Genomic DNA, 26,279 nt, shown 5'->3' with positions numbered 1-26,279 from the left:
GCTGTAGCTGCTGAGGGGATAGGCCACTGACTCCACAAGTCTTTAATCCCTCATGCAGGCACAGGGACAGATGCCCAGTGGGGGTCACACACACACACACACACACACACACACACACACACACACACACACACACACACACACACACACACACACACACACACACACACACACACACACACACACACACACACACACACACACACACACACAGGACTATCAGGTTTCGATTGGCATTTAAGTATCGAGAACCTCTGGGGGACATCAAAACCCCTTCCAACTACAAACACACACAAAGGCGCACGCGCATGCAGACACACACACACACACACCCACGCAAACACGTGTCGGCACCAATGTTAGGGCCGAACGGCAACTATAAATGCCCTGGCTGTGTGTGGACTGTCTGCGCACTTCACAAGTGGTGCACCTCAGCGCATTTAATATTCAGTCAAGAAAGACCTTGCGATTAAAAGGTGTTTGTTGGGGCAGCATGGTGCTGGAACTGTCCAGGGAGATGGTCTTGCTGGCCTCCTCGCCTCTATCTTTAATCACCACTCCCCCCTCTATCAGAGCTCTATTGATTAAAGCAGCAGCCATTAGAGCAACTCATTCAGGAAGTCAGTCTCCCCCAAGCTCACGGAGAGATTGGGAGTAAACATCACAGGGCTTCTCTCCCTCCCTAATTCTCTCACACTTATTTTGTCTCTCTCCCTTTGTCTCTCTCTCAATTTCTCTCTCCTTCCCATCCATTCTCTCCCCTTCTCCCTCTCTCAATATCTTTCTCCCTTTCTCTCTCTTCCTTTCTCCCTCCCTCATCCTCTGGCTCTATCTCTCTCTCTTTGTCTCTCTCTCTGTCTCCCGTCCCGTCCGTCTCTATTTTACCATTCCTAGCTACCCTCCCCTTTCCCAAAAATGCCCCATTGCTATGTTTCTCTCTCTCTGTCTTCATCTCTCGCTCTCTCTCTCGCGCTCTCTCTCTCGCGCTCTTTCTCTTTTTCACGCTCTCTCTCTCTCTCTCACTCTCTCTCTCTCTCTCTCTCTCGCTCTCTCTCTCTCGTGCTCTTGCTCTCATTCTGACGTTACAACACCAGTCTCTTAATTTCATCCATTTATGTCAGCCTTTGGTTTTTCTCTTAGATAGATTTATTTTCATTTCAGTCAATTTTGTTGAATAAAAAAAAAAAAAAAACAGTGTTTAAATGAAGAACATTTTCTTAAAAGAAGGTGCTATAGTTAGGAAATATTATTATAATATAATGCTACGATGGGTATATGACAACCAAAACAATTGTCAAACTTACTGTTATATGATATCATCATGATCAATTATTATGCAAAGTTAAATAGTATAATATTCTTCTGTACACTATCTTTTGTACACTATCACTATTGTATCTGAACGTCAGAAAAAAATAAATTAAATTAAACCATGCAATGTATCAAACAAGTGAACCAAACACCATAATTGACTACCTCTGAGCCACCTGCAACCCTCTGCTGAAGAAAAAAGTTAGAAACATTCCTTCTAGCGTAATTATTTACACTGAATTAGCTCAAAGCTCTGGTGGCGGCCCATTCCTAATTCATATTCCGGGGTTCCTCGGCTGTCAGCCGCGGCTAACCAACCTGTGAAGGCCACTGTGTGTGCAGTGGGGTCAAAGCCCTGCCCTATAGCATTACTCATGATGCAGGGGTCTCCTGTGGCGTTCCTTATTGGCACGAAGGGGACCAGTCACAGAGATGACTTTGATCCCCGGTGAAGGTTGAGGGTGAGGTGGATGAGCCAGGAGGTTTGTCGTTGTGCCATGAAGCTGTAGCCTCTTTGTTTCTGCCTCACCGGGCTTCTGATTTTCCTCCTCCTCCTCCTCTATTTCCGGCGGTGTTGTGTCTTGCTGACAATTGTTCCCTCAGCCAGGGAGAACAAGTCAGACGTGCTTGTCCAGAAAACCCCTGGCTTGTGTTTATTAGTTATTCATTTGCCAGAGTCTGGGCGGCCCCAGGCAAAGTGATCCACCACACGGCAGCAAACGCTCAGGTGCTCAGCCATCAACACTGAGTCGTGCTCCCTCTCCCCTGATTCTCAGCAACACATAAAAAGTTTTCAATTGAATGGTTGCCATCAAAGAAGGATAAAGATTTGTGAAAGGCCACTGGCCATAAGGTTTATGTGTAAGCACATAACCCATATTGCATTATACGGCTATTCGATAAATCTTTTTTTTTATTAGTTTTATGTATTTTTATTATTGTTTTGATGTATTGATGTTTGTTGCAACCCTTGTTACCTTGATATATCTTTTTTTTTTTTGCCAACCCTTGTTACCTCTATATATAGATTTGTTGCAGCCCTTATTACCGGGATAAGATAATATATTTGCCCCTACAATGTTAGCATGACATTGTAGGTGCAAATATATTATCATGACATAAATATATTATTATGACATTGTTCAATGCAGCTGGGTCAAAGCCTTCTTGGTAATGTGGAGATTATATTAACATCTACGGAGATGATTTACGGTGAAAGAAAATATTGAAAATATTGAAAATATTGCCCCAAAACTAACATGTCCAAGCGATGTTGGCCAACTTTGGACGACATTAGTTTCTCGTCTTTCCTGGCTTTACTTCTTACGCTAACCTTTGTGGAATTATGTCAGGTGTTGTATATCTCCTATGTAAAAACAGTGAAAACTGAACATGAATAATTCATCTGGTTTGCTCCTCAAACCTTCAACCAGCATCTAGTAACTGACACATGTTACGACCAACACACCGCAACACAGCACATTAGAATCACACGTGATGCTATCTCACCGTCAACGCATGAAGGCTTGTTGCGCGTCGTTCCGGCCACTTTTCCCGGCAAACAGGAGCACTTAACGGTCTGGGAGCGCTCTTCGATGCGGTTCTTGTTACAGCACCGATGGGCTGCGATCACCTCACACGTCCCTCCCTCTGCAGGAAAGGGAAAGAAAACACAGACATTGTCAACGTGAGGGAGGTTAAATGATCAGGTGACAATCTATACAGAGAAGCAGCGTTTCTTTTCAGACACTGAATGTTCAACTTTTATCACAAGTCTACAGCGGCGTTGTCATCGTTCTCGTGGCATCACGAGAACTCTGAACAAATTAAACAAATGTCGATGGCAATTTGGTTCCACTCTTTGAGATACATATATAGATCTTGTTCCCGGGAATGTTCTGAAAATCCTTTCACACAACGCACGCTGCAAAAATACGTCTCTCAGGGATCTTCTCCCCACGTGTGTGTAAGGATCTGCCCCAGGAGGGATCTCCATTATTACATTTAATTGCCTTTCCCTCCGCACTGCCTGTCCCCACTGCCTACGAACCAGCCCACATCCTGATGCATCCTCGCTGCCTTTCAAATGGCATTAATATGATTCACTCGGTGTATAGGAATGTCTCGGGTATTGCCAAGGCACTGCCACAGTATTTGGACATCCGTCACAGCAAATGCTGCACAATAGGTCCCGGAGTGACAATGGCACACGTCAGAGATAATTTTCTCTGCGGTAAAGAGAGGAGTCAGGATGTTCTAAGGGCTCCACTAGGTCACCATAACAATGGGGATGGTTGCCCTGGGGACGGGTGGGAGATGAAGCTACAGGGCCTTTTTTTAAAACGAAAGCGAAAGCTGGGGAGGGGGAGAGAGACAGAGGGAGAGGGAGAGAGAGAGAGATGGAGAGAGAGAGAAGCAGAGAGAGAGGGAGAGAGGGAGACAGAGAGCGCGGAAGAGAGAGAGAAGAGAGAGAAAAGCGAAGGAGAACAGGGTGTGTCTGGCTGTCGTGGACCTGGCCCAGGCGGTGAGTAATGGGAGAGCCAGTGGAAGTGGCCCTTCCCAGTTATAAAGCGCAGGGCTAACGCAGGCAGCGGAGCTGCAGGAGAGCGGCTCTCCATCACCGCTCTTCCCCTGCCTCACGCCACGGGACTAGGCTCTTTATCTTCCGCTGACAGCCGCCGCGACGCACGCCCTCGTCCAACAATTAAAGCTCCTGAGTTCATCGCAGTGCACACACGACGCAAGGGGGGAGAGTAAGGAGAGAAGAGGGAGAGGAGACGAGGAGGGAGAGGTGGCGAGGACAGGAGGCAGCGGCGACTGGGAGAAAGACGGAAAGAGAGAAAGAAAGACAAAGAGAGAAAGAAAGGATGATAGAAACGAAGAAAGACAAAGGCAGAGAAACAGAGGAGGAATTGAAGGAGAGAAGTAAACAGGAAGAGCATAGAGCATGGATCCTCTTCAAGAAGACTGAGTGGAGGAAATAGTTAGAAATGCCTGAAACTTCCCTCAATCCTATTTTGAAAAAAAAGCCTCCCAGAAATGTAGGACTACTCAATGTCTGGAATCGATGTGACAAAAAAATAAATGTGTTTCCCGCCCCCTGTTTTTTTTTTATATACAATTTTTGAAAAGCCTGGGATATTAAATAGTGTACTCAGAGAGGCACCAGACAAGTTTGGCCACACTCTTCCTCTCCCATTCTCGTCACTGTCGCACGGAGGCCAGACCAAAGGCAGCTGAGCGGAGGATTAAAAGGCAAACATTTGCAGTTCTGCTGGACGCTGCTGTCATGCAGTGTTAACGTGACTCCTGAACGACTGTTGTTGTGATATTTCTGGGCAGGAAGAGGCCAAGAGCAGATTCTGAAAAGATTGGTGAAGAAAAAAATCTCCCAAGTGTGCTAAAATCCCAGACATCACACTGTCTACGCTCTGTAAAAACAGCTTCTTTATCCACCCGATAGGCCTGTGGTTTGTTGTCTGATGCTTGAGTTAAGATTGCTCAGTAGGTCTGAACTATTATGATGGGTAAATGATGAAATTTAAACTCCTTTAGCAAAGTCAGTAAGGTCGGGTGTTAAATGGTGAGCTTTTTTCATTAACATTTTTTATGTTAATGAAAAGGCAGTTATGTTGCATTCGGAAAGGGGACTATTTGAAACTAGGGGAAGGAATTTGGACTTCTTCCACAGGAGCAGTGGACTTTTATGTGAACAACTGTTTTATTTATCTATTGTATCTGTTGTGTAACATTTATTGCAGCAGTGAGCCAGCCTTTTAAGACAAACAATAACAACCCTTTACGTATGTTATAATCAAAACTGCTGTTTAACCACTGAGCTACGAGTTTAAAGGTGGGTACCAATGAATCAACCGCTTGAATGGGACCGGGCCAATGAACGGTTAACTTTAAGAAACCAACACATTTCCCATGTCCCTACCTTCATGCACATTGGCATATGCATGTGTGCTGGCACACTTGATTGATGCAGGTTTAACCAATAAGCAATGGTTCACTGTGGGCCAAGACTATGCTATTGGCCAATCACCTAGTGCCATCTGGTAAATGAATGTGAACCTATTGGACCAGACTTCTTCTCTATAGCTCAGCTGAGCCTGCCAAGACAGACACTTAGAGGACCATTGGCCACTCAGACAACATCTATTAAATGTGAAAATGACTCCCAGTTTTGGATGACAGTTGATGCTGACCATTTTGTGTAGTCTATGTGTTAGTCTGTGTTAGTTGTCGTACTAGCTTGTAAATTAGCAGAGATATTTCGATCGTAATGTGTCTGTCATGATACATTTAGCCTAAACCACTGGGATGCAGCCACTAGAAATTTGTTTTTATTTACACATAGGGTTGGGTGTGTGTGTTTGCCTGTGTGATTTTTGGATTTGTGTTTTATGTGTGTGTGTGGGGGGGAGAGGAGCATGTGTCTGCAGTGTGTGTGTGTGTGTGTGTGTGTGTGTGTCTGTGGGCATGTGCATGTGTGCACGATCGCCAACCCACAGGTACACTGTAATTGTTTATGTGGCTGTGATGCGCGACTGTAAATGACTTGTGACGTGTGTGCAGGTTGTGATGGATAGAGTACTTAGGGCCTGTCGGCTGGCTAAAAGGGTTAAACCAACCCACAGAGATAGAGTGGGTGGCGGTGCACTCTGGCCTTTGATGAGGGGAGGTGAAGGGCAACGACGGGACCGTCGGCCGCCCATTTTTCTCCCGGCTGCCCACACTGACAGCAGCCATTACACGACTGGATGAGGTGATTATGTCTGAAGAAATCAATGCCCCTGTTGTTTACAGCTTAGCACATCGGCCAATCAAAAGTTGTTAATGAGGGTAGGAGCTTTCTAACAAAAAGGCAACAACAACTGCGAAATGGATACAGGACGAAGCAAGCGTGGGGAATTAGTAGATTAGTTCGGAAATGAGGCCTGGGATGTCTGCTTTGTCACAGTTATGTTTGTGATGACATTCAGAATATAGTAACGATCGTTTTGCTGCAGTGACGGGGTTGTAGTTTGCTCCACAAAGATGTTTGTAGCAATGCAAATACACCCTCACGGTTTAAAAACAACCAACCCCTAAAAGCTGCATTGTCCCAATAACACAAGGTCACCGTGACGAGTGTTCTGCAGCGCAGCGAGCACACTCCCAGCAGAACCTCGAGGAAGGAGCTCAGGGCTTTCTGCTTTCATCCTCTTGAATGACAAAGAACAGCCTGCCGCCTTCTGGTCTCAGTGCATCTGGTACGTTTTTTTGTGACACCGAGATAAACACTCACTCCTTGCGTGTGTCATTTCAGTCACCTTCTGTCCTCTGTGTTTTTCCCCCTCCGTCGCTATTTTTCTCCATCTTTCCCAAGGAGTTTGAGTCGTTTCAGCCCAGCATATGGCTCGGGAAGGACACTAGCAGGGACACCAGGAAAAGTCGAGAACCCTCTCATGTATTTCTCCTCCTCCTCCTCTTGGAAACAACTTAATCAGTGGGTACTCAGGTGAAAACAAGTCGCCTGAGCCTGCATACTCGAATGCCTAATTTCTTCTGGAGACAGACCCACTAAGCCCATCCTTTCTACCCGTTCTCTCTTTCTGTTTCTCTCCAAGACTCTTCTTGTAACTGCTCTCTAGCCCATCAAGATATTCAGTCCCAGTCATTTTGTTAGGGACATGTCAGGCCTTTTGAGTACACATTCAGCCCCCCATTGTTAATGATTTATTGTTTCTAAAAATGGTTCATAGATATGCTTTCCACGTTGCAGACAGGATTTGATCTTAACCAAGATAATATCTACAGAAATCGTGAAATGTGTAGCAGCTTTGTACTCTTTATTTAAGTTGGCCCAACTCACTCACTCAAACTCCGACTTTGACTGGAACTTCATTTGTTATCGAGTTCAATTGCTTTTTTCTAACGTTTTTTTTTGTGCCATGAATTCATCCATTATAGAAGCAGCCCTTTTTGTTTGCCCATTGCTGCACGTCATGAAACACAGCTTGATTGAAAAGCTGTCATTCATCTCAGCAATGAAAACCAACTCTATTCAGTTTGTCTTATCAAGTCCTATGTGACAGCCAACATGGGACACTAATCAGCATCCCTGACTGTAGATTCAAGTTTAAAAGGAAAATATTAAAGCATTCTTTTAAGAGAGAGGGCTATCAAAGAGGATGCGGGCCATTTGTCCCCGTTTGCATGTATGTTTAATGAAGCATTACTTAAACATCAAGGGAGGACTTCAGGAATGCACCCGGTCTACTCAGGGCAGCGTTTAAACATGCTAAAAGGCTTCACCGAGTGTGGACTCCAAATGGATGAGTTTTACAGCTGGTGGTGAGAGCGTTCCGTTTTATTTTATTTTAACGACAATCTTTGCAACTGATAGGGCCTCCATTATTCATCAGAAGCCACGCCGTCCCGACGCGGCCCACAGAGTGTCCTCGTGGTGAAACCGTAACACAAGGTCACACGCTAACCCCAGGAAATGGAACAACCGAAAGAATGACTCTTAGTGGCTGTGTCTGTGTGTGTGTGTGTGTGAGAGTCTGAGTTTGTGTTTTTTTTTTTTCATGGTCTTGAAGCCATTGTTAGGGTCCTACTCCCGGTAAGAAGGAAGCACTGCTGCCAGGGCCTAATACAGTTTCAGCTGTGTTTATGCCCTTAGCGTCCTGCTTCCTGCGTTATATAGCCGACGTGTGAAGTAGTCAGAAGAGTGCGGGCGACAGCAGTGCTGTATGTATTTCTGCCTGCTGGGTCGTCATAGCCGTGTGAGTGTATTATAGGCATGTCTCTCTCCTTATCTGCGGCGCAGGCACCCTGCACGTGGCTGCTGGAGAAAGAGAGAGGCGATGTGCACCGACGGAGTGCTTGAACAATAATTCCATTTGGATACTTGATAGTGCACAGTCTGACTGGCTCACCCACCCGTGTTAATGGGAGGTGAACAGAGCGGAGTAAAGACCACCACGTTTCATCATTTTACATAATATATTTTATTCCGTCGTAATTGTGGAAGAGCTGCTGAGGCAGGATAACAGGTTTGCTTTTTCAACCCAAGACTGTAGATTGTCTCAAACCACCGAACAATAATTTTCAGAACATTTTCCCAGTGTGTCACTAGGGCCACATGCACTCTGTCACTTCCTTTTTACCAAACATGTTATCAGCATGAATGCCCAGTGTTTTGCCTTTCAACCCAATAGGATTAGTCTGTAAAGCCAACTGTGGAAATAACTGCATCGCAATGAACAAAACCAGCATGAACTATCATTTTTCTTACACTTCTTTTGGTTCACATAACCTCATTGCACTATTGGAAGCAGACTCTGAGGTCGATTCCCCATTTACTAAATTATTAGCAGCTCCTATTGGTACACTGCAGGCCTGACCCTGCGATCTGCTGCCTTTATTCCCCTAGACAGAAGCTGCCACAATATTGGGGCAACGGGGGGAAGTGGGGTGGATAAACAACAGCAGGACATCACGGTTGCAGTGCAGAGAGAGAGCGCGAGAGAGAGAGAGGGGGAGATTTATGTGAGAGAGAGAGGGGGAGAGTTATCTGAGAGATGAGTAGGATGAGAACTATGGACCATGGGATTCACCACTGCTCGTAATTATTGACAGGAAGTGGTAACTACTGACCCAGCACACCAGAGGTTTCACAAACCCACCGCCTTGGTACGGCAGGTGATGGGTTTGTTGGCTTGTGTTGTTTTTTTGATAAAGTTTGATGTATTGCTAAAGACTACCCTGCTCCTAAGCTGTGGAAGACTGCAAAACATATGTGAGTTTATGTCTGCTATATCTCTTCTGAATGAGAGCGATGAGGACATTTAATGGACCTTGTCTTCCACGGGGGTATCACTCTCCGCTGGAGCTATGAAGTTAAGCTGCATTTAACTACAAATATAAAAACAGAAAAGCAAACGGCTCTATTGTTGGTAATGGTCTTGACATGTTTAACTGGTAATTCCATTAGGGAGGATTGAGAGGGCCGCGGCCCGTTTGGACCCAGGTCGATTCTTAATCACCTGTATTGCTTTCCTCTGAGAGGCCGGTATGACTGTGATGGCCACATCTTTATGGTTATTAAAGTTAACGATTGCTGCGTGCCTCATTTACCCAGGCTCCATCAATACCAGTTCAGCACCATGAAATTACTCCCCTCCGTAAGGAATGCGTGACAAACCCAATTTAAAAGGCTAAGCAGGCCTCTGGAAGGCCCGATGTGGGTTGTGTATGCATATGGTATATATGTGTGGTGTGTATGTGTCTAAAAATGTCTATGAAGCCATATAGCTCTATGTCATTGCTTGTTATCAATATAGGGTCCTTTCTCCAGCTTGGGGAGGGCGAGAGAAAGCTGATGATCAGCCGTCTCTCATCACCTAAAGTTTTGTCCATCAGCTTTTATCCCCTTACTCTCTGGGTGACTGATAGTGACATTTTGTCGGTTTCATCCATATATTTACATTCTTTCTTTATTTAATGAGAACCAGTGAAGAAACCCACAGATCTACGGTATCTAAGGTATTGGAAATTTGCTTCCTCAGATGAATCAGAAGAAAGTTGAGGGATTATGGTAAACATATGCAGGATGTAAACTCATTCTGTGCCTTTTCAGGTGTAAAGATAACTTGAACCAGCTGTTATTTGAAATATAGACGGCATATACAATTTCTTTATTGGGCGGTATGGAAGGATGTATTGCGTTGTAAATGTAACATCAATATCGGAAATGCAGTTAGGGCAGAGGCATGGCCAGTGTCCATTTCACAAGGCATTATTCAGACAGAGGGAAGCCAGAAATACTCTACAGCACCACACTACAGTAATAATTCTGAATTTACAATACTGTCCATTAAATTCGAAGCACAACATTTAGATTAGGTCAACAAAAGTTTTAGTCTCTCCTTTTGCCTATTTTGTGTGTGTGTGTGTGAGTGTAGTGGGACGGGAGGTTGTGAGAGCTAGCATCCTATGTTGATTCCCGGCATGCTGTATTTGAACCCGGCGCTGGAGTCCGACCTCAGTCTCCATATGACACGCGTCACTGCTCCTCAACATGAGCGGCGGGCTTCTGAAATGAAGATCTAAACGGTATTTAAAAATCACAAAACACTATTTCTTTTTTACTGTAATAACGGAGCGCTATTGGCGACGACAACGCCGATCCTCAGAATGAACGCCGTGATCCCTGGAAGGAGGGAGATGGAATGACTCCGCCCTGAACGAACCCCCCATCCCCCGCCCCCCATCCTTTGTCTCCTGGGGGGTGAAAGATTAATTGTGGCCGGGGCACGAGCGCCATCACGACGTGTCAGTGTTCCCAGAAATGTGACAGAAGGATCGGCACTACAGTCACAGCTCCTCCAGGCGGGGATGTGTGTGTGTGGGGGTGGAGGTGGGGGGGGGGGGGGGGGGAGGGAGGCGGCGGGGGAGGGCGTTTTCACACCGGCCACGGCTCGGGGTCCGCCCGGGTGACACGTAATACATTATCTAATATGTATAATGCATCAATGAGCACTTAGCTGCAAATTATGGATGCATGCACACAGAAAAGAGAGAGTCCCTCCTCCTCCACCTTCTCCTCCACCCAGGCTGGGGCATGAGGGGAGAGACGGTGCTTCCCTCTGTTAATAATCAAGCCCTACTCTGTGCTTTTGCAGGGAAGCATATGCAAGGAACGTTTATAGGCAGGCATTCCTTAATTTCCTTGCGTGGATGGAGCTAATGCACTAGCGGTGTATTTGAAGCAGCAGGCTCCTATACGGACGCCTATTTGCAAACTGAAGACACACAGACGTACGCACGCACGCACGCATGTGCGTGCATACACACACGCACACACATTGTGACAAAACATTGAGGCAGGCAGGATAGCAGAAAATGTATAGTTAAACCATCCTGGATTAAACACATTTAGTATAAAGAGGGGGAGAAAGCCTGCATTGCTGTGGTCTATTATACACAAAGTGGTACAGGCCCTCAAAAATAAGTGTCACTTTGAACAATACCTCGATAGGGAAGTGTTCTGTCCATATTATTACGAGAAGGTTGATGAGAGGAAATTCTTATTGATCACGTTGGTGTATTCTGATTTGAAAACCAATATACGTCATGAATGTGGCTCCAAGTTACAGGGTATAATATTCATGGTGGAACATTAATCACGGTGAAAAAGTAGCTTTTGAATGCTAACCAATTAGCAACACACTGCGAGGGAAATCAATGTGGTAAATGCTTCTTGTGTCCCTCTTGATTGTAAATAACACAGCCAACTCCAATATGGCATTTAGAGCAGAAGCGTTGTGCACTCTAAAAGGGTGCACACAGCCGACATAAAGAGCCTTTTTTGACCCGACCTTGCAATAGTGCGGCCTATTGCTTCTATTTATCCTTGTATAGTAAATAAGGTGCAGCGGGATAAGCCCCATCGTGATCGAAAGAAAGATAACAAGATAGATAGATAACCACTTTATTAATCCGTGGGGGAGGGGGGGGGGGGGGTTGTTTGTGACAACTGCCAAGCCCCTGACCCTCACCGGTACACATGGAGAAGAAAGTCCTGAGAACCCCCTTGTCCAAATACCAGGACGGTAGACGTTTCCACCACATTCCTTACTGACGTAGTTCCCGTTGATTCCTGGGATTGTGTGGACCTCAGCCGATCTATCGGGTGTAGGAGTAATTTGCTGCTGTGTTGAATGCTGCCTCTTCTCTACGGAACCTAATTATCCTCCTCCACAAAGGCTTTGTGAGGAGGGCACTTGGAGAAGGGAAGCGTTAGGGTCCGGGGTGTAGGGGGAAGGAGGGGGTCCCGATGCAAATAGAGCTCGGCTCACAGCGTTCCCCAGCATCCTCCCATGGACCCCGGAGGCTGCCATGACCACCGGACAATACTGCCATTTGTTATCTGTCACGATGCGGCGATATGAGTTTCCTCCCCCATAAAAAAATGTCTTTCTCCACCTGTTTGAATGAATCTTAACCATGAAAAATGGCTCTGAGAGAGAGACGGGGCAGTGTACAGAGAGATTGAGCCAGAGAGAGAGGTAGCGAGAGAGGGAGAGAAAGGGAGAGGGAGAGAAAGGGAGAGAAAGGGAAGGCGCGAGAGGGAGGGAGAGGGAGAGAAAGGGAAGGCGCAAGAGGGAGGGAGGGAGGGAGAGGGAGAGAGAGAGAGAGGGAGAGGGAGAGAGAGAGAGGGGCAGTGAAAAAGAGTGAGAGAGCAGGACAAGAGACTGCAGCGGTATATAGGGGGAGAGTGAGTGAGCGAGAGAGCACAGAGGGACCCGAGTTATTTGCAGAGTCCACAAGCAGAACAATATGAGGGTTGGAACTCAATTTGGTGTCATATTACTCACAGAGATATCCATCACAACACGCAATTCACTCACTCAATGTCATTACTGTCTGCTTGATAAGCTTTAAAGCCGGGGATAACATTTTTATGTGGTAACACAAGTGTCATTCTCATCTATTTCTACTGTGGCGGTGGTGAACGAAATGGGTAATAAGGCTGCACTGTCTCCAGATACGAGAAGATGATTCATTACAGAAATATGATTGGCTAGTTTATCATTAACAAGCCCTTCAATTTGCCACCCCACCTTCTCGAGGAATGACAATGCAGCTTTGATTCGTCCACTCCGAGCGGCACTTTTCTGCGACCGTTTCAGGTTGAAGTTTGTCACAGAAGAGAGCTAATTTTTGGTCCGATAGGTAGCCTCTGTGTTCACAGAGAACACTCTAGAATACAAAAAAGCCACTTCTGCTGCTCATTGATGTGACTAATCAGACATGGCGCTATTCAATCAGACCCAGCAAGACATCCTTTGTGTCCGGAAAGTGTGGATACATGGGTTGCTTTTGATACTGTAGTAGCGGCATTCCTACAGACACGGGAGCCAGGACTCCATCACAAATCAATCGGTGTCAGAATGAGGAAGCAGAAACATCGTCTTCATGTCTTCAGAGATGAAAAATCATAAAGGACAAGGAGCCCTTCACCCATTAATTATGAAGATTAGAATCAAGACAGGTTTCAATTGATACCTGGCTGATTCCCAAGGTCACGCTCACACACACACGGACACAGACACACCCACGAAGGGATGTAATTGTAAAAACACTTACGGGACAAGGCGAGGAGAGATATATTTCATCTCACCCTGCCTCAAGATGAATGAAATTCCCCTCATTATTTACATAGATATACAATGTAGAGTATTCAAAAAAATGTGGATTCAAAAAATGTAATCTCCCCAAATTCCAACACTTGGGGTTTGGTTGAACTGGAACATCTGCTGTAAATAAAATTGGTATATGACGTTCCAAATAAATAAATAAATATAAAATCAAATAAAAGCTCTTCAAGCCCTTCTCATCCGTCTTGCCCCCGCACGCACGCCTATAAATATGATCTGTGGCATCAGGGTGGACTGTGAAATCATGTGGCTGCACATCAAGGTGTGACTGCAGGCCGTGTGCATACTAATGTCAGAGCCCTGCTGCGTGCCCCAGCCCCCGGGGAGGATGTGGTGGTCAGGGATGGAGGGGGGGGGGGGGGGGGGGGGGGGAGAGAGAGGGGGGGGGAGGGAGAGAGGGAGAGAGAGAGAGAGCTTCATAGATGACAAATTATCTTTCAAGGGAAAAATATATCTCAAATCTCAAATCAGCCAATTTATGTTGACATTTCCAAAGATATTTAAGATGAACCACAATTTCCTGGCGTCTCACCGGGTGGTTAGAGGCTCACCTTAACAACATCTGAGCATCCGTATATTACGGGTTGTAAAGAGGAAGAACAAGGAAAGAAGTTCCTCAAACACGTACAGAGAGCCGAACCTGACTCCAAAGGGATGTAAAAGCTGCTGTAAGAAATACGTGAACGTGAACATTTTCCTGCTTCGTTGATGGCTTTTAAATATGAATTCTTTATATTCTAGAGAGAAGCATACTATTTGTGAACTGCCCGCTTCCTTAGTAGCCATATATAGGCCTATTAAAAAAAAAACTCATCAGGTTTTCTTTGCATGTCAGTCATGTGTGGTGAAGGAACTGTAGGTGATGGCCATTGCACATGACCAGTGAGGATCCTGCAGGAGATAAAGAATTTTGTAGTGACAGCATTGTCAGCAGTTTGCAATCGTGTCCATCCTTCATGTACCCTGCTCCTCTGCCTGTGTAACCCTGTAGCATCGGAGTCATGACTGTAGTATCAGTGGGGTGGATTAAAAGCCATTGTCTCCTTGCTCACTGTACAAGCAATGAGGTAATGTGGAATCTTTCTGAACCGCTTCAATAGTTGCTCTCCCACTTTTTCCCTCTCTACCCCTCTCTCTTTCTCTCTTTCTCTCACTCTTTCTGTTCCTCTCAGCCCATCTCTCCCCCTCTCTCTCTTTCACCCTCGCTCTCTCTCTTCAAGGTAGGTCAGAAGAGAGAGAGAGAGAGGGAGAGAGAGCTGCTATCGGGCAGCACCATTTCTCATTGGATGAAGTAGCTTGTTAGTGGGACTCATCAGCTCCTCTCGTCTCTATTCTGTCGCTCTTTTATAAATGTGCCCGTGAAACAGTGTACCCACGTGCACAGGCATGCACGCACACACGTTCCCCGCAATGTCAATCTTGTATGGCTTTTGTACAGAAAATTTCTTGGTTTTGTCTAGTTTTTGCACTTTCCCCCCTTTCTACTCCCTCCAAAACTTCTGTAATATTATTTTTTTCCTTCATTCTCCTTCCCTCTCATTAAATCTTTTTTCCAGCTGAGTCACCATCTAAGGTTCCCCAGGAGGTCAGGCGACGAGGCCATCACTCCAGGAAGTGAAGGCGGACAAATGATGATGTGGTGACAAGAGACTAGTGATGTCAGTGCACCACTGGAACCCTCAAAAACCCACTTTTGATGAATACTAACAGAATCGCTGAGGTTAAAGTGCACTAAGAATGTAATAGGATTTTCTTTCTTATATGTCCTGGTACATGGAAACATACTGGGTTATGTCTAAAGAACTGCAAGAGCCCTTTGTGCATTCTACAACAATGGTTGACTCAAAAAGCAGCCAGCTAGCTAGCAATTGCACATTCCCTCTATTTGATACATTGCCAGCTCCCAGTAGAGGTCCTCCCAACATCCAAAGACTGTGTGGTCGCTGTAGAAAGATTTACTCCTCCATGCTCTATCCTACAAGTACATGGATATACTGTGTTAAAATCAGGGATCTGTCGGAAAGAGCACTGAGCCGAAGATCACAACTTTTGCCTCCAAGCCAACGTTGCATGGTGATGGTGTTGTCAGACACTTTTCTTCCCCTCCTAAACATGTCCCTGGTGTGTCCTACTGGGAGCGTGCCGTTATGTGGACAAGAGAGCTGGAGGGACAGTAGAGGACGAGGATGCCGTGTCAGGGTGGATGCATGCTGCTTACTGCCGCTGAAGGACATCTTGTAATAACCCTTCGTTATCAGTAGACACAGAATTCTGCACAAAGGAAAGCAGCCTTTTTACTCATGATGAAGCCATTCAGACAGCGATAGAGAAGCAGAAGCATAAACAGGACCAGATCGTATCTTGTGTAATTGTGGTGGTTCGCTCACAACCCCGCTTGAGGAAGGGCGTTTTATTATTCCTTTTTTTTTCCAAAAGATTTCTAATCTTGATTAATTTTATCACTGTGTAATTTGAACATTAATTTTCACGTTATTGCACTGGTGTGTCAACACCCATGCAAACTAAATGGGAGCAAATGCAATAACTATATCTGCCAGCTGTTTCTCACACACAAATCAATTTAGAGTGTAACTCTCAAGGCTCAGCAACAGATGGTTGATTGCAGGGAGAGGAGAGCGAATCCCCAGCAGTTACAGTGTGACATTCCTCTGTTTATCCGCAGACAGACTCATCTGGATGAGCTCCCTTATTGGCCCACTCTTACAGCTGACACTGTTCCAAAACAGAAAAAAGGAATGGGTATCCATTCAGATACATTTACCCAGGCGTGTAGTACAACCAGAACTACAACATACGGTAGTTGAAAAGGTTTCCTATTTGTCCCTTTCACGAGGAAGCTTGCTATTGGCAATGGTTGATGGATGCAGATTCCTCTTCAACAACACAAAGCCCATCCCCCTACCCAACTGCTCTCAAATGTATTCATTTAAAATGTGGATATTAAAGACTCTTGCAACATAGTCTCCTTGTTTTGGTTCACTGGCAGAGTGAACTCGAGCTATTCCCAGCCACGAGTTATGTATTGTGTTGTTATACTGTTCAGGTGTACCACATGACCAAACCTCCAACCCCAGCCCTCCCTCTGAGTGGACTATGTCACCTAGCAACGCTACACAGATGGGCCTCCTGCTGGGGTTTATTCTGCAGAACGTTCACAAGGTTTAGAATAAGTGGCTGAAGGGAAGCGGGCAGAGATCCTGACTGTTAGGAAAGAGGTAGATGGCTCGAGTGCACTAACAAGCAAACTACTAACAATGTTTCGGCTCTCCTTGTGTCAAACTTATCCGTGTATTATACATTTTCGTTTTACATCTATGCATCATGCATGATTTATTATAATTTTTGATATCACATTTCTTAAATTCCCGCTCATTCATTTTCAATAAGTCCTACACTGATGTGCAGTTCGCTGTATAAAGTTCTTCAGTAATCATGCTGAAACTTTTCTCCCTCGGTGAACGCTCTCATTTAAGGAGATGAACAGCATGAGCACGGGTCAGCCCTGTTGAAATACTTAAAAGTAAAAACAGTTTGTAATCACAAATCTATCGATGTGGAATCTGGCTGCCTAAAGGCTAAACTGAAATGCCTTTTAATTAAAATCACTGGCTTAGATTGTTATGCACGCCAGCCATTGGAAGCTTGTCATTAATGTAATCAAATGGAAAGAGAAAGACTGCTGTCTGCTTGTCTCCTCGTTACACACACAAACACACAGTCACACACGCACGCACGCACGCACGCACACACACACACACACACACACACACACACACACACACACACACACACACACACACACACACACACACACACACACACACACACACACACACACACACACACACACACACAGACACACACACACAGACACACACACAGACACACAGACACATACACAGACACACACATAGACACACACAAACAGACACAAACAAACACACACACACCCATGTTGATGACACGCTGGCCAATCAGAGGAGAGGAGCCTAACAACTCTGAGAGAAGCAGGTTACCTTAAAGTTACCTTAATAACCATTATAGAATAGCTATGCATGCCTTTGTGTTGTCTTTTTCATTATTTTGGACCAAGTTCCATCATAAAAAAATTGCTAATTTCATCTGAGCATCTGTGTGTTTTATTCAAACGGTCTGTATTACAAAGCATATTCTCCATATCTGTAAATTCCGCCTCTATTGAGGCATTTCTTCAATCATCAAACACATCATAATCAGGTCTGCTGCACCGATGCCCCCCCCCTGTCTTTCCGATCAAAGTTGTCTGGCGGTTTCAGGTCGGGGGGAATAATAAAACTCCTGTCATACCATAACTCATGCCGGGTGATGTAAGAAGAATGTTCCACAAGCTTTTGCTCATCGCCCAGTTAATGAGCTGAGTGACAACATGATTGTCAGCGTTGCCGTGGTGCCCGAGCGCCCCGCCGCAGAGAGAAAGATCGAGGTGACTAAAACCACGGTGAGTCGGTGACACAGAACCGCAGTTCTTTTCAACATATGTAGCATCAGTGTGTGGCTCAGCTTCGGAAGAAGTGAGTGTGTGTGTTAATGAATCAATCAATTGCTGAGAGATGGATCACAATGAACGCCTTGCAACGGCCGACTGTCACCATGATGAATTCCTTCATTTCATGTAATAAGCTAGCTGGGAAGTGATTTATCCTCGGCTGGCTGGCAGCTACTATATACAGCGTCGGACAGCACAGACAGATACAAGACCTAGCATAACGTGGGAACTATCTTCCCCTCATACAGCCAGGTTGAACTGCGGAAATAATAATAAAAAGGAAAAGGAAACACTGAAATACAGTTAATATCGGAGGGGTCTTCACTTGGCTCTCTCTCTCTCTCTCTCTCTCTCTCTCTCTCTCGCTCTCGCTCTCGCTCTCTCGCTCTCTCTCTCTCTCTCGAGGATGTTTCAATGCAGCAGAACAGGCATGCCCACGCCTTCCTTCGTCGCTGGAAGATCATGCATTCATCTGACAGCTCTGAATCACCGATATTTTGCTTGAATTATTAACTGTGGCTTCTCGTTGCTCCTTGTTCTCCCCTCCTCCTTTTCCTCCTCCTCCTCCTCCTCCTCTAACCTCTTCTTACTGAATAGGAGCTAAGATAAGAGAGAGTAAGAGCACCCTTCTCTGGATATTGATTACCTTCCTCTGCCCTACTTCAGGATTAAGAGGTGTTGTGATTTCTTGCCCCCCCCCCCCCCCCCCCCCCCTTTTTAAATGCAGATCTCCCCTGCCAAGGAGCAGCCGTTTGGTGCTAATCTGTTTAAAACGACTGCTAAGCTTTGAGCAACATGCGTAAGAATCCTTCCCTGGTTTGTCCTAATAGACGGGCTCATGTTTTATGGCTCACCCTAAATCCCCCGCTTTCCATTTTAGTTACTTGATTGAGGAGTATCTTTGTCTCTGTGGTTAAAGGTGCAATATAGGTATGATTTAAGAACTATTATAGCAGCATCAGGTATTACTGAGTGAAATGTATTTTAGGAATATGATTTCTCGTTGACTGCCCATGCTTCTGTACGAGACCATATTTTAGACCACTACCAGCTTCTCTGACCAATCAGAGCATCTCTTCCCTGTTTGGATCAGATTATCTTGCCTGTTAACCATAGGTGCATTCGATGATCTTCTCAAAGAAGTGGAAACACAGGGCGGGAGCAATAAGAGAAGGGATGTTTTTTTGGTTTGGTTTCAAAATCATGCTCTGTTCTGCTCTCACTCTTGCTTACAGCAGCTTTAAGGCCATGGTTACCTGCATCAACACGGTATAACTTGGGGAATATAGCGGATGTCTCTGTTCAGTGAATCAATGATTACTATGATGGCAGAGGGCATTCGTTCTGTACAATGCCTCCTGACAACAACCATTCTAGCTTGCTTTTAATCGGGTTTGCCCTTTTGTTTTGTGTTTGTGTTTGCCTTAGAAACAAATGGTGATATATTAATTCATTTTAAGTATCATTGCTAGCATAAAGATCACTTTTATTTCTCACCACTTAAGGATCCACTTATTGCTTATTGCAATTATGCCATACTATACAACCCTGCACAGAGAAGAGTAAATAAAGGCATGAGAAAGGTAGTCAGGTGTTGCACCTCCAACTAGAGTTTATACTTTTCAACCAAAATGGGCATAAGAATTAGAAAAGATACACACACACACACACACACACACACACACACACACACACACACACACACATAGATCATCAGGTTTATGGTTTTGTCTGGGCCACCGGGATAATGAATAAGAAGACGTCAGCGATTGTGACGGTGGTGTGGTGTTTGTGGGTGTGGGTGTACCATTGTTAAAATCTCAACCCCCTTCCCATCATCCCCCATCCCATCTCCCTCACAGCCGTCTTGAGCTCTTAATATGCATCTTGGGTCTCATTTCAGTTCAAAGGTCGCCATTTAATGATACTGCTGCATGCCCTTAATTTTAAATTATGATGGTGGGCTGGGAGCGCCTCTTCCTCCTCCTTCTCCTTCTCCCCCCTCACCTTGGAGGAGAGCGACCTCCTCCTCCTCCTTCCTGGAGCTGAGCGAGGCAAGAAGCAGGGGAGGAGTCTGTTCATCGTAACCTTTTCAGGAAAAGCCTTTATTTTCTGAGATTTAAGGGTGGGCTTTGGACTGTGCGGTTGATCTGCATGGTGCGGCGGTATAATGAGGGTACTGTCATGCCGGTGACCCTTGTTAGTCGGTACTCGGCGGTCAGGGCGCCGCCAGAGGTCGTGAGAAGCCTGTCATTCTCTTAGGCAATTAGTATTGTGCAGATGCGTGCAGGACACACACACACACACACACACACACTCAGACACACACACTCAGACACACACACTCAGACACACACACTCAGACACACACACTCAGACACACACACTCAGACACACACTCACACACAGGTACGTGTGAATGCTAGCAAACACCTGTGCCCCAAGTGCCAACACTCTCACACACACACAAACATACACACAGACACACATTAACACACACACACAGGTTTGTGTGAATGCTTTCACACGTACACACAAAAACACATGCATGAAAGCATAAACTCAACCGGATGCATACACACACACATAAACAAAAGCACACACACTGAGGTATTACCAATGAAAATACTGAGCTAAACTCCACGACACACACAGCTGTAACTTCTTGGACTCTTTGCTACAAAAGCGAGCTGATACTACAAATGTCACTAAAAACGTACTTTTGCACAGGGGGTTGTCCCACTTGTTTATTGCAATTGAATCAGTATAATCTCTGGCAGACGTTCTGCCATGCACTTTTGACCCGAGTCAAAAGTGCATGGCGGAACGTCGAGTGCAAGTGAGCTACTTTTCCACATAAACGGTGGGCTCATATGCTGCTATAGAAAAAGTCCAAAAGAGTTTTCCTTCCCTTTAAATGCCGACTTTGACTGAGAGAAAGTCTGTAGTGGAAATAACGTGGCATTATGCAAATTGCTTACTTTCCGGTGCCACAAATCTCCTCAGAGCGGCGGCCAATAGGCAGCTCACAGCAAGCCTGCCGTCCACCGAGCGCCTGGCATCTCGGAGCCGAGCAGCAGGGAGACGTCTCGTGCACAATACGCCAGGGAATGGCTGAAGAGGAGAGTGGCCCGGCTCTCGCTTTGTCTCCCTCGCATCGGCCCGCCTTTTGCTCCGAGAAATATAATTTATCTCGGGTAGAAAGTGCGGCACTTTACAGAGCTAGCATTATGGTCCGTCCAAGGGTGTTCGTGTTCGAGTGCCATTTTTTTGGCTCAGCTGAAAAGCAGGACAGGGAGGGAGGACTGGGGTGTCGGGAACAAAATGGAAGAGGATCTAACGTTTGGTTTTCTATTGAAGATAGTGTGTGTATCCCCTTTTTGTCTAGTCAGGGAGAGGGAGAGAGAGAGAGAGAGTGATAAAGAGAGATGCCTACACTCACACCCACACACGCATGCCTACATTAGGAAAACTAGGAGCTTGTACTCGGGAAGAAAACCCTGCGTGGAGTCTTTCAATTTACAGTGGCTGTAGAGCCCTTGCGAGATTGGCACCTGTACCGTGGACTCCTGCTGAGCAGTATATACTCAGCCTTGACCTGGAGCAAAGTTCATGTGCTGCTGCCTCTTATTAGAAAAACAACTCGCTGAATTGCAATCAACTGAATTCAGCCTGACCCATTATAGAGCATTCAATGAAAGGGATCGAAGTTTTGTATTTATCTGAGGTTATTGTCTTTCTTGTTCATGCTGCCACTATGTCTTATAGCGGGTTCCAGGTGAGGTAGTATTGCATTGGTATTCGGGTGGGGTTCAGACAGTATCTCTTATAGCGGGTACTGGGTGAGGTAATATTGCGATAGTATTCAGCTGGTGTTCATACCGTATATCTGTTATAGCGGGTACTGGATGTGAGGTAATATTGCGATAGTATTCGGCTGATGTTCAGACCGTGTATCTGTTATAGCGGGTACTTGGTGAGGTAGTATTGCGTTAGTATTCGGCTGGTGTTCAGACAGTATGGGCCCTATTTTAACGGTCTGAAACGCAAGTGAGAAGCGCCAAGCGCAAGTAGCTTTGTGGGCGGTTCTATGGCGATGTTGCTATTTTACCGGCGCATAAATTACTCTTGCACCTGGCGCAAATCTAAAAAGGGTTGGTCTAAAGTAGCCTAATTACCCGTAGGTGTGGTATGGGCGTAACGTGCAATAAACCAATGAGAGTGCCGTCTCCCATCCCCTTTAAGAGCCATGAGCACATTTGAATCTGACCAGTTGATATTTTGACAACGCGTTTGCAGTCTCCGATGAGACAGATGCATGACCACATGAATTTCAAACTTCAAATGGCTCAGTTTATGGCCAAATAATATGGCCTAATTCACATAGCGTTTTTTTCCACAACTTCAGAAACACTGAGTCCTCAAATAAATTTCAGCAAAGAAAACTTAACACACATATGACATGCGGTAACTGTGGTTCTATTTAATGATATACGCAATACATTAACAAACATCGTTTCTTACCAGTATTGTATGCATTATCGTTATCAACTTGTGTTCCTAATATGCATGTGTCCCCTCCGTTGATATACATTGCCATGGACTGTATTATGCGTGACGTGTTTAGTTTGCGTGTGTTTATACAGATGGAAGCACACACGCCTGCCCGCTTTCAATAATTATTTTACACATACACACACACGCGCCCGCATTCATTCATTCTTTTTAACACTCACTCGCGGTAAAACAATGTTTTCTCACGATCAAATACTAGTCAATCCTAAAAGTTATGGGCTTGTACACGATGTCTGTGTCAAGAAAACATGTGTTTGCTGTACGGTGTTTGCAGATGCATTGATTTAAAAGTACAACTTATTACCGCTGTATCAGCTGTTCTTTCCCAAATAATTTACCAAGAATGTGTGGCTATGTAGTTGAGAGAAGCAAAGTGTATGCGCGAGGTGCACAAGCAACATTATGCATGCGCCCTTAAAATAGCATCTGAACAACGCGCCACTGACTTTAAACCAGGTATTTCCTGGTTTGTGGCGCAATTGTTTTCTGAAACTGCAAAATAGCACCAGGGAACGTTTGCGCCAGAACACGCCTCCTCCTTTCCCCGAACCGGCCCTTGGGGCGCAAGATCATTCCCTAATTTTCAAGCACGTGGCGGTGGAGGGAAAAGAACGCTCTGCGCCAGTTGCAAACTAGCAACGACACATGCGTCAGTGTAGAAAGTCAATTGCGCCGGATGCAAGATAGGGCCCTATCTGTTATAGCGGGTAATGGGTGAGGTACTATTGCGTTGGTATTCGGCTGGTTTTCAGACAGTATCTCTGTTATAGCGGGTAATGGGTGAGGTAGTATTGCGTTAGAATTCAGCTGGTGTTGAGACAGTATCTACCTGAGTGACTAAGCACCTTAGTGGCTTTTTGTGTGTTCATCGACCGAGTTTCCTGTCTCTCAAACACAGGGGAGATTTGTAGAGATTGCCAGACATCACTTCTTCTTTTTATTTTTGCATGATAACATATCTGTCAACCATCGTTTTTTAAAGAATCGAACAGGAGAGACGCAGAGAGAGTATCTTAACTGGCAGTTAAGCTTGCTCAACTACACAAGGGACCGAAGGGAACAGCTGTGACTGAGGCTATATCCTTTGTGAACGCTCCAGCGTTCTGCCTAGGTGTATTCACAGCTTCATTGCTCAGAAGGAACACTGGCCTTGCATGTCAATGACGGCAAGATAAACATATCTTTCAATCCTTTCAAGTAAATTGTGATTTGTTTTTTCTTTTGTCTGAATCATAACGGCCCTATGTGAAGGCTCTGGCCTTGGTAGAACACCACATCTACAAAACCACATGACACATCAGTGAACCGCGCTCGGGAAAATCAGGCTTTCGCCCAAAGTACTGGCCCACGGCTGCTTCGGTCTCCTGCAAAGGGTTTAATTAGAGACATCATACTGCTTCATAGAGGACAGTATGAAGAAAGGAGGGAATGGGGTGGTGTGTGTGTGTGTGTGTGTGTGTGTGTGTGTGTGTGTGTGTGTGTGTGTGTGTGTGTGTGTGTGTGTGTGTGTGTGTGTGTGTGTGTGTGTGTGTGTGTGTGTGTAATGGGGGGGGGGAGTGTGGTGTTGCACAGAAGATGCTTTGCGCAGCTCAGCTCTTTGAGCCTGTCCTCCCAGACAGATACAAGGCCATGTTTGCACTGCATTAATCAGCCACTGCCGAGGAACAGAGTGGGGAACTCAGCAGACAAGCCAAACGCTAGCCCTAATGACGATGATAATAATAATAATAACAGCAGGTGCGTCTCTCGGGAGAAGCCTTTCAGAGGTTGTTTCTTTAGTAATTACACCGTGCCATCACATAATTCCCCACTAATGCTTTAGATAAATAATAAGAAGAAAGGGCAAGGGGAACAGCAGAATCTAGGTAGTGTAATAAACCAGAAGTATCTGTGGATGAAGCCTTTATGGACCTCTCAGGAGAAACCGATTTGTGGAAATCAATGCCAAACTAGAATTCAAATATAACATTTATAATAATACTCACTTTGACATGCACGCACCTTACCTAAAGGCTCCGAGAAGGAATTGAGGAGGCAAGATTATTGGTTTGCAATCCGAAATGAGGTATTTGCAGGTAAGTGCACAATTTCCATTGGGCACTTGCGAATCCTTTGGTTGAAATTGGTGTAAACTTTTAGACACTACACCCTTAATGTACCATTGGCTGGTATTATTCAGCATCTTGAATGAGCTTTCCGTTACTTTGTGGCCTAGCTTTCAGAATGAAATGCTTTTGAAGGAACCTGTTGTTAGTGAGTTTACAAAAAAACACTTTTTCCTGCATGTATGAGCTACCACACCAAAAATACACCATTGCTTAACTTAATAAATGTAGCCTAGGTCGCTAAATCTCTGCCTCTCATGTGTTCCCTTCTTGCTTAATGGCAATATTTCCATGTGAATTCATTCTAGGTCAATGCAAATACCTTTTTTCTCATTTAAATAAAGTCAATGCCATTAGGTTCTTGCCTTTCACCACATCATTGTCGGTTCAATTCCCACAAACCCCTCACAGCAAGCTCTCCATTTGTAGTGGTGGTAGTAAATCCTCTTTCACAGAGAACACCACATTGCTCTTTGATGGAGAAACACCCCAAAGCTACAGTAGCAAGTTTTATACAGTAGTTTCCTCCGTGGTGAGATTGATGGCATTGGCAGCCATGCGTGTGTGCAATAGTGCTGATAGTCTTTAAGACCCCATACCTGAGTTATGAATGTTGCATTTAGTAGACTAAATATGCCCTGGCTGGCACAAGAGCTTCCCTCTGAGACTCTGCTACAGAGGCCGCGGCTGCCACATGCTAATTTCTCTCTTTAAAAGAACGAGTGAGGATTAGAACAAATGCGCTTCAGCCAGCGTGAGAGAGTGGGTAAAGTTAACAGAGAGAGAGTGAGAGAGAGATAGAGAGAGAGGATAAAATACTTAAAACAACGGTTTGTTCCCCATTTTAGTCTATCTGCCTCAATCCATCACTTCTTTATTCATGCTTTACCTCCCCTTTTTCACTCTTTCTCTCCGGCTCTCTTTTCCCTGCTTCTTCTGGCTTCTCGTTACCGACAACCCCGAAACATCGCATCCATCTGACGACTAAACAGAAAGTCTGTGGCAACCTTTCTTTTTTTTTGTGTTAGACTGAAGCATAAACAGTCAAATAGATCCATCTTGTTTGACGTGGGAGACATGGGAAATTTTAGGTTTTATTTATGTTTTCATTTATTTATATATATTTTTTGTTGCTGCTGCAGCTGCACTGACACGCAGGCCTGTCGCATCTGACTCCAAAAGAGATTTATCAATATAACATGTACTGCAGTGGAGGTTGACAAGCACCGCAGTGTCCCACTGAGATGTTTACCACAGGTGTTGTGTGATGGGGGTTGGTGGTGGTGTTGTGGTGTGTGTGTTGTTGGGGGGGGGGGGGGGGGGGGGCATGACACGATGTGTATGTGTGAGGGAGGGGGTGAGCGGATGTAGTTGGGGGCAAGTGGGCCAACCGACCTTTAGCCTATTGATTGAATCTCCCGCACATGCCGATGTGAACACACACGCACACGCATGCACACATGCACACACAGCAATCTTCAGAGTCAGTAACAAACGGTAGTCCTGGTAAAAAGTGAAGTCACGTCT

The 26,279-nt window shown here is 45.3% G+C and overlaps 1 protein-coding gene across 1 annotated transcript in view; it reads right to left on the bottom strand.

Moving 5' to 3' along the window:
* Positions 1 to 26,279, bottom strand: part of LOC130402502 (chemokine-like protein TAFA-1) — a 112,971-nt gene that overhangs the window by 11,056 nt on the left and 75,636 nt on the right. The window contains exon 3 of the mRNA XM_056606695.1: positions 2,821 to 2,961. Coding sequence (XP_056462670.1) covers positions 2,821 to 2,961 — 141 coding nt within the window. The remainder of the gene's footprint in view (positions 1 to 2,820; positions 2,962 to 26,279) is intronic.

The sequence above is a fragment of the Gadus chalcogrammus genome, chromosome 13 (genome assembly GCF_026213295.1).
Source record: "Gadus chalcogrammus isolate NIFS_2021 chromosome 13, NIFS_Gcha_1.0, whole genome shotgun sequence".
Classification (NCBI taxonomy): Eukaryota; Metazoa; Chordata; class Actinopteri; order Gadiformes; family Gadidae; genus Gadus; species Gadus chalcogrammus.
Note: the sequence above shows the minus strand (reverse complement) of the source record. Positions and strands in the feature narration are given on the sequence as shown.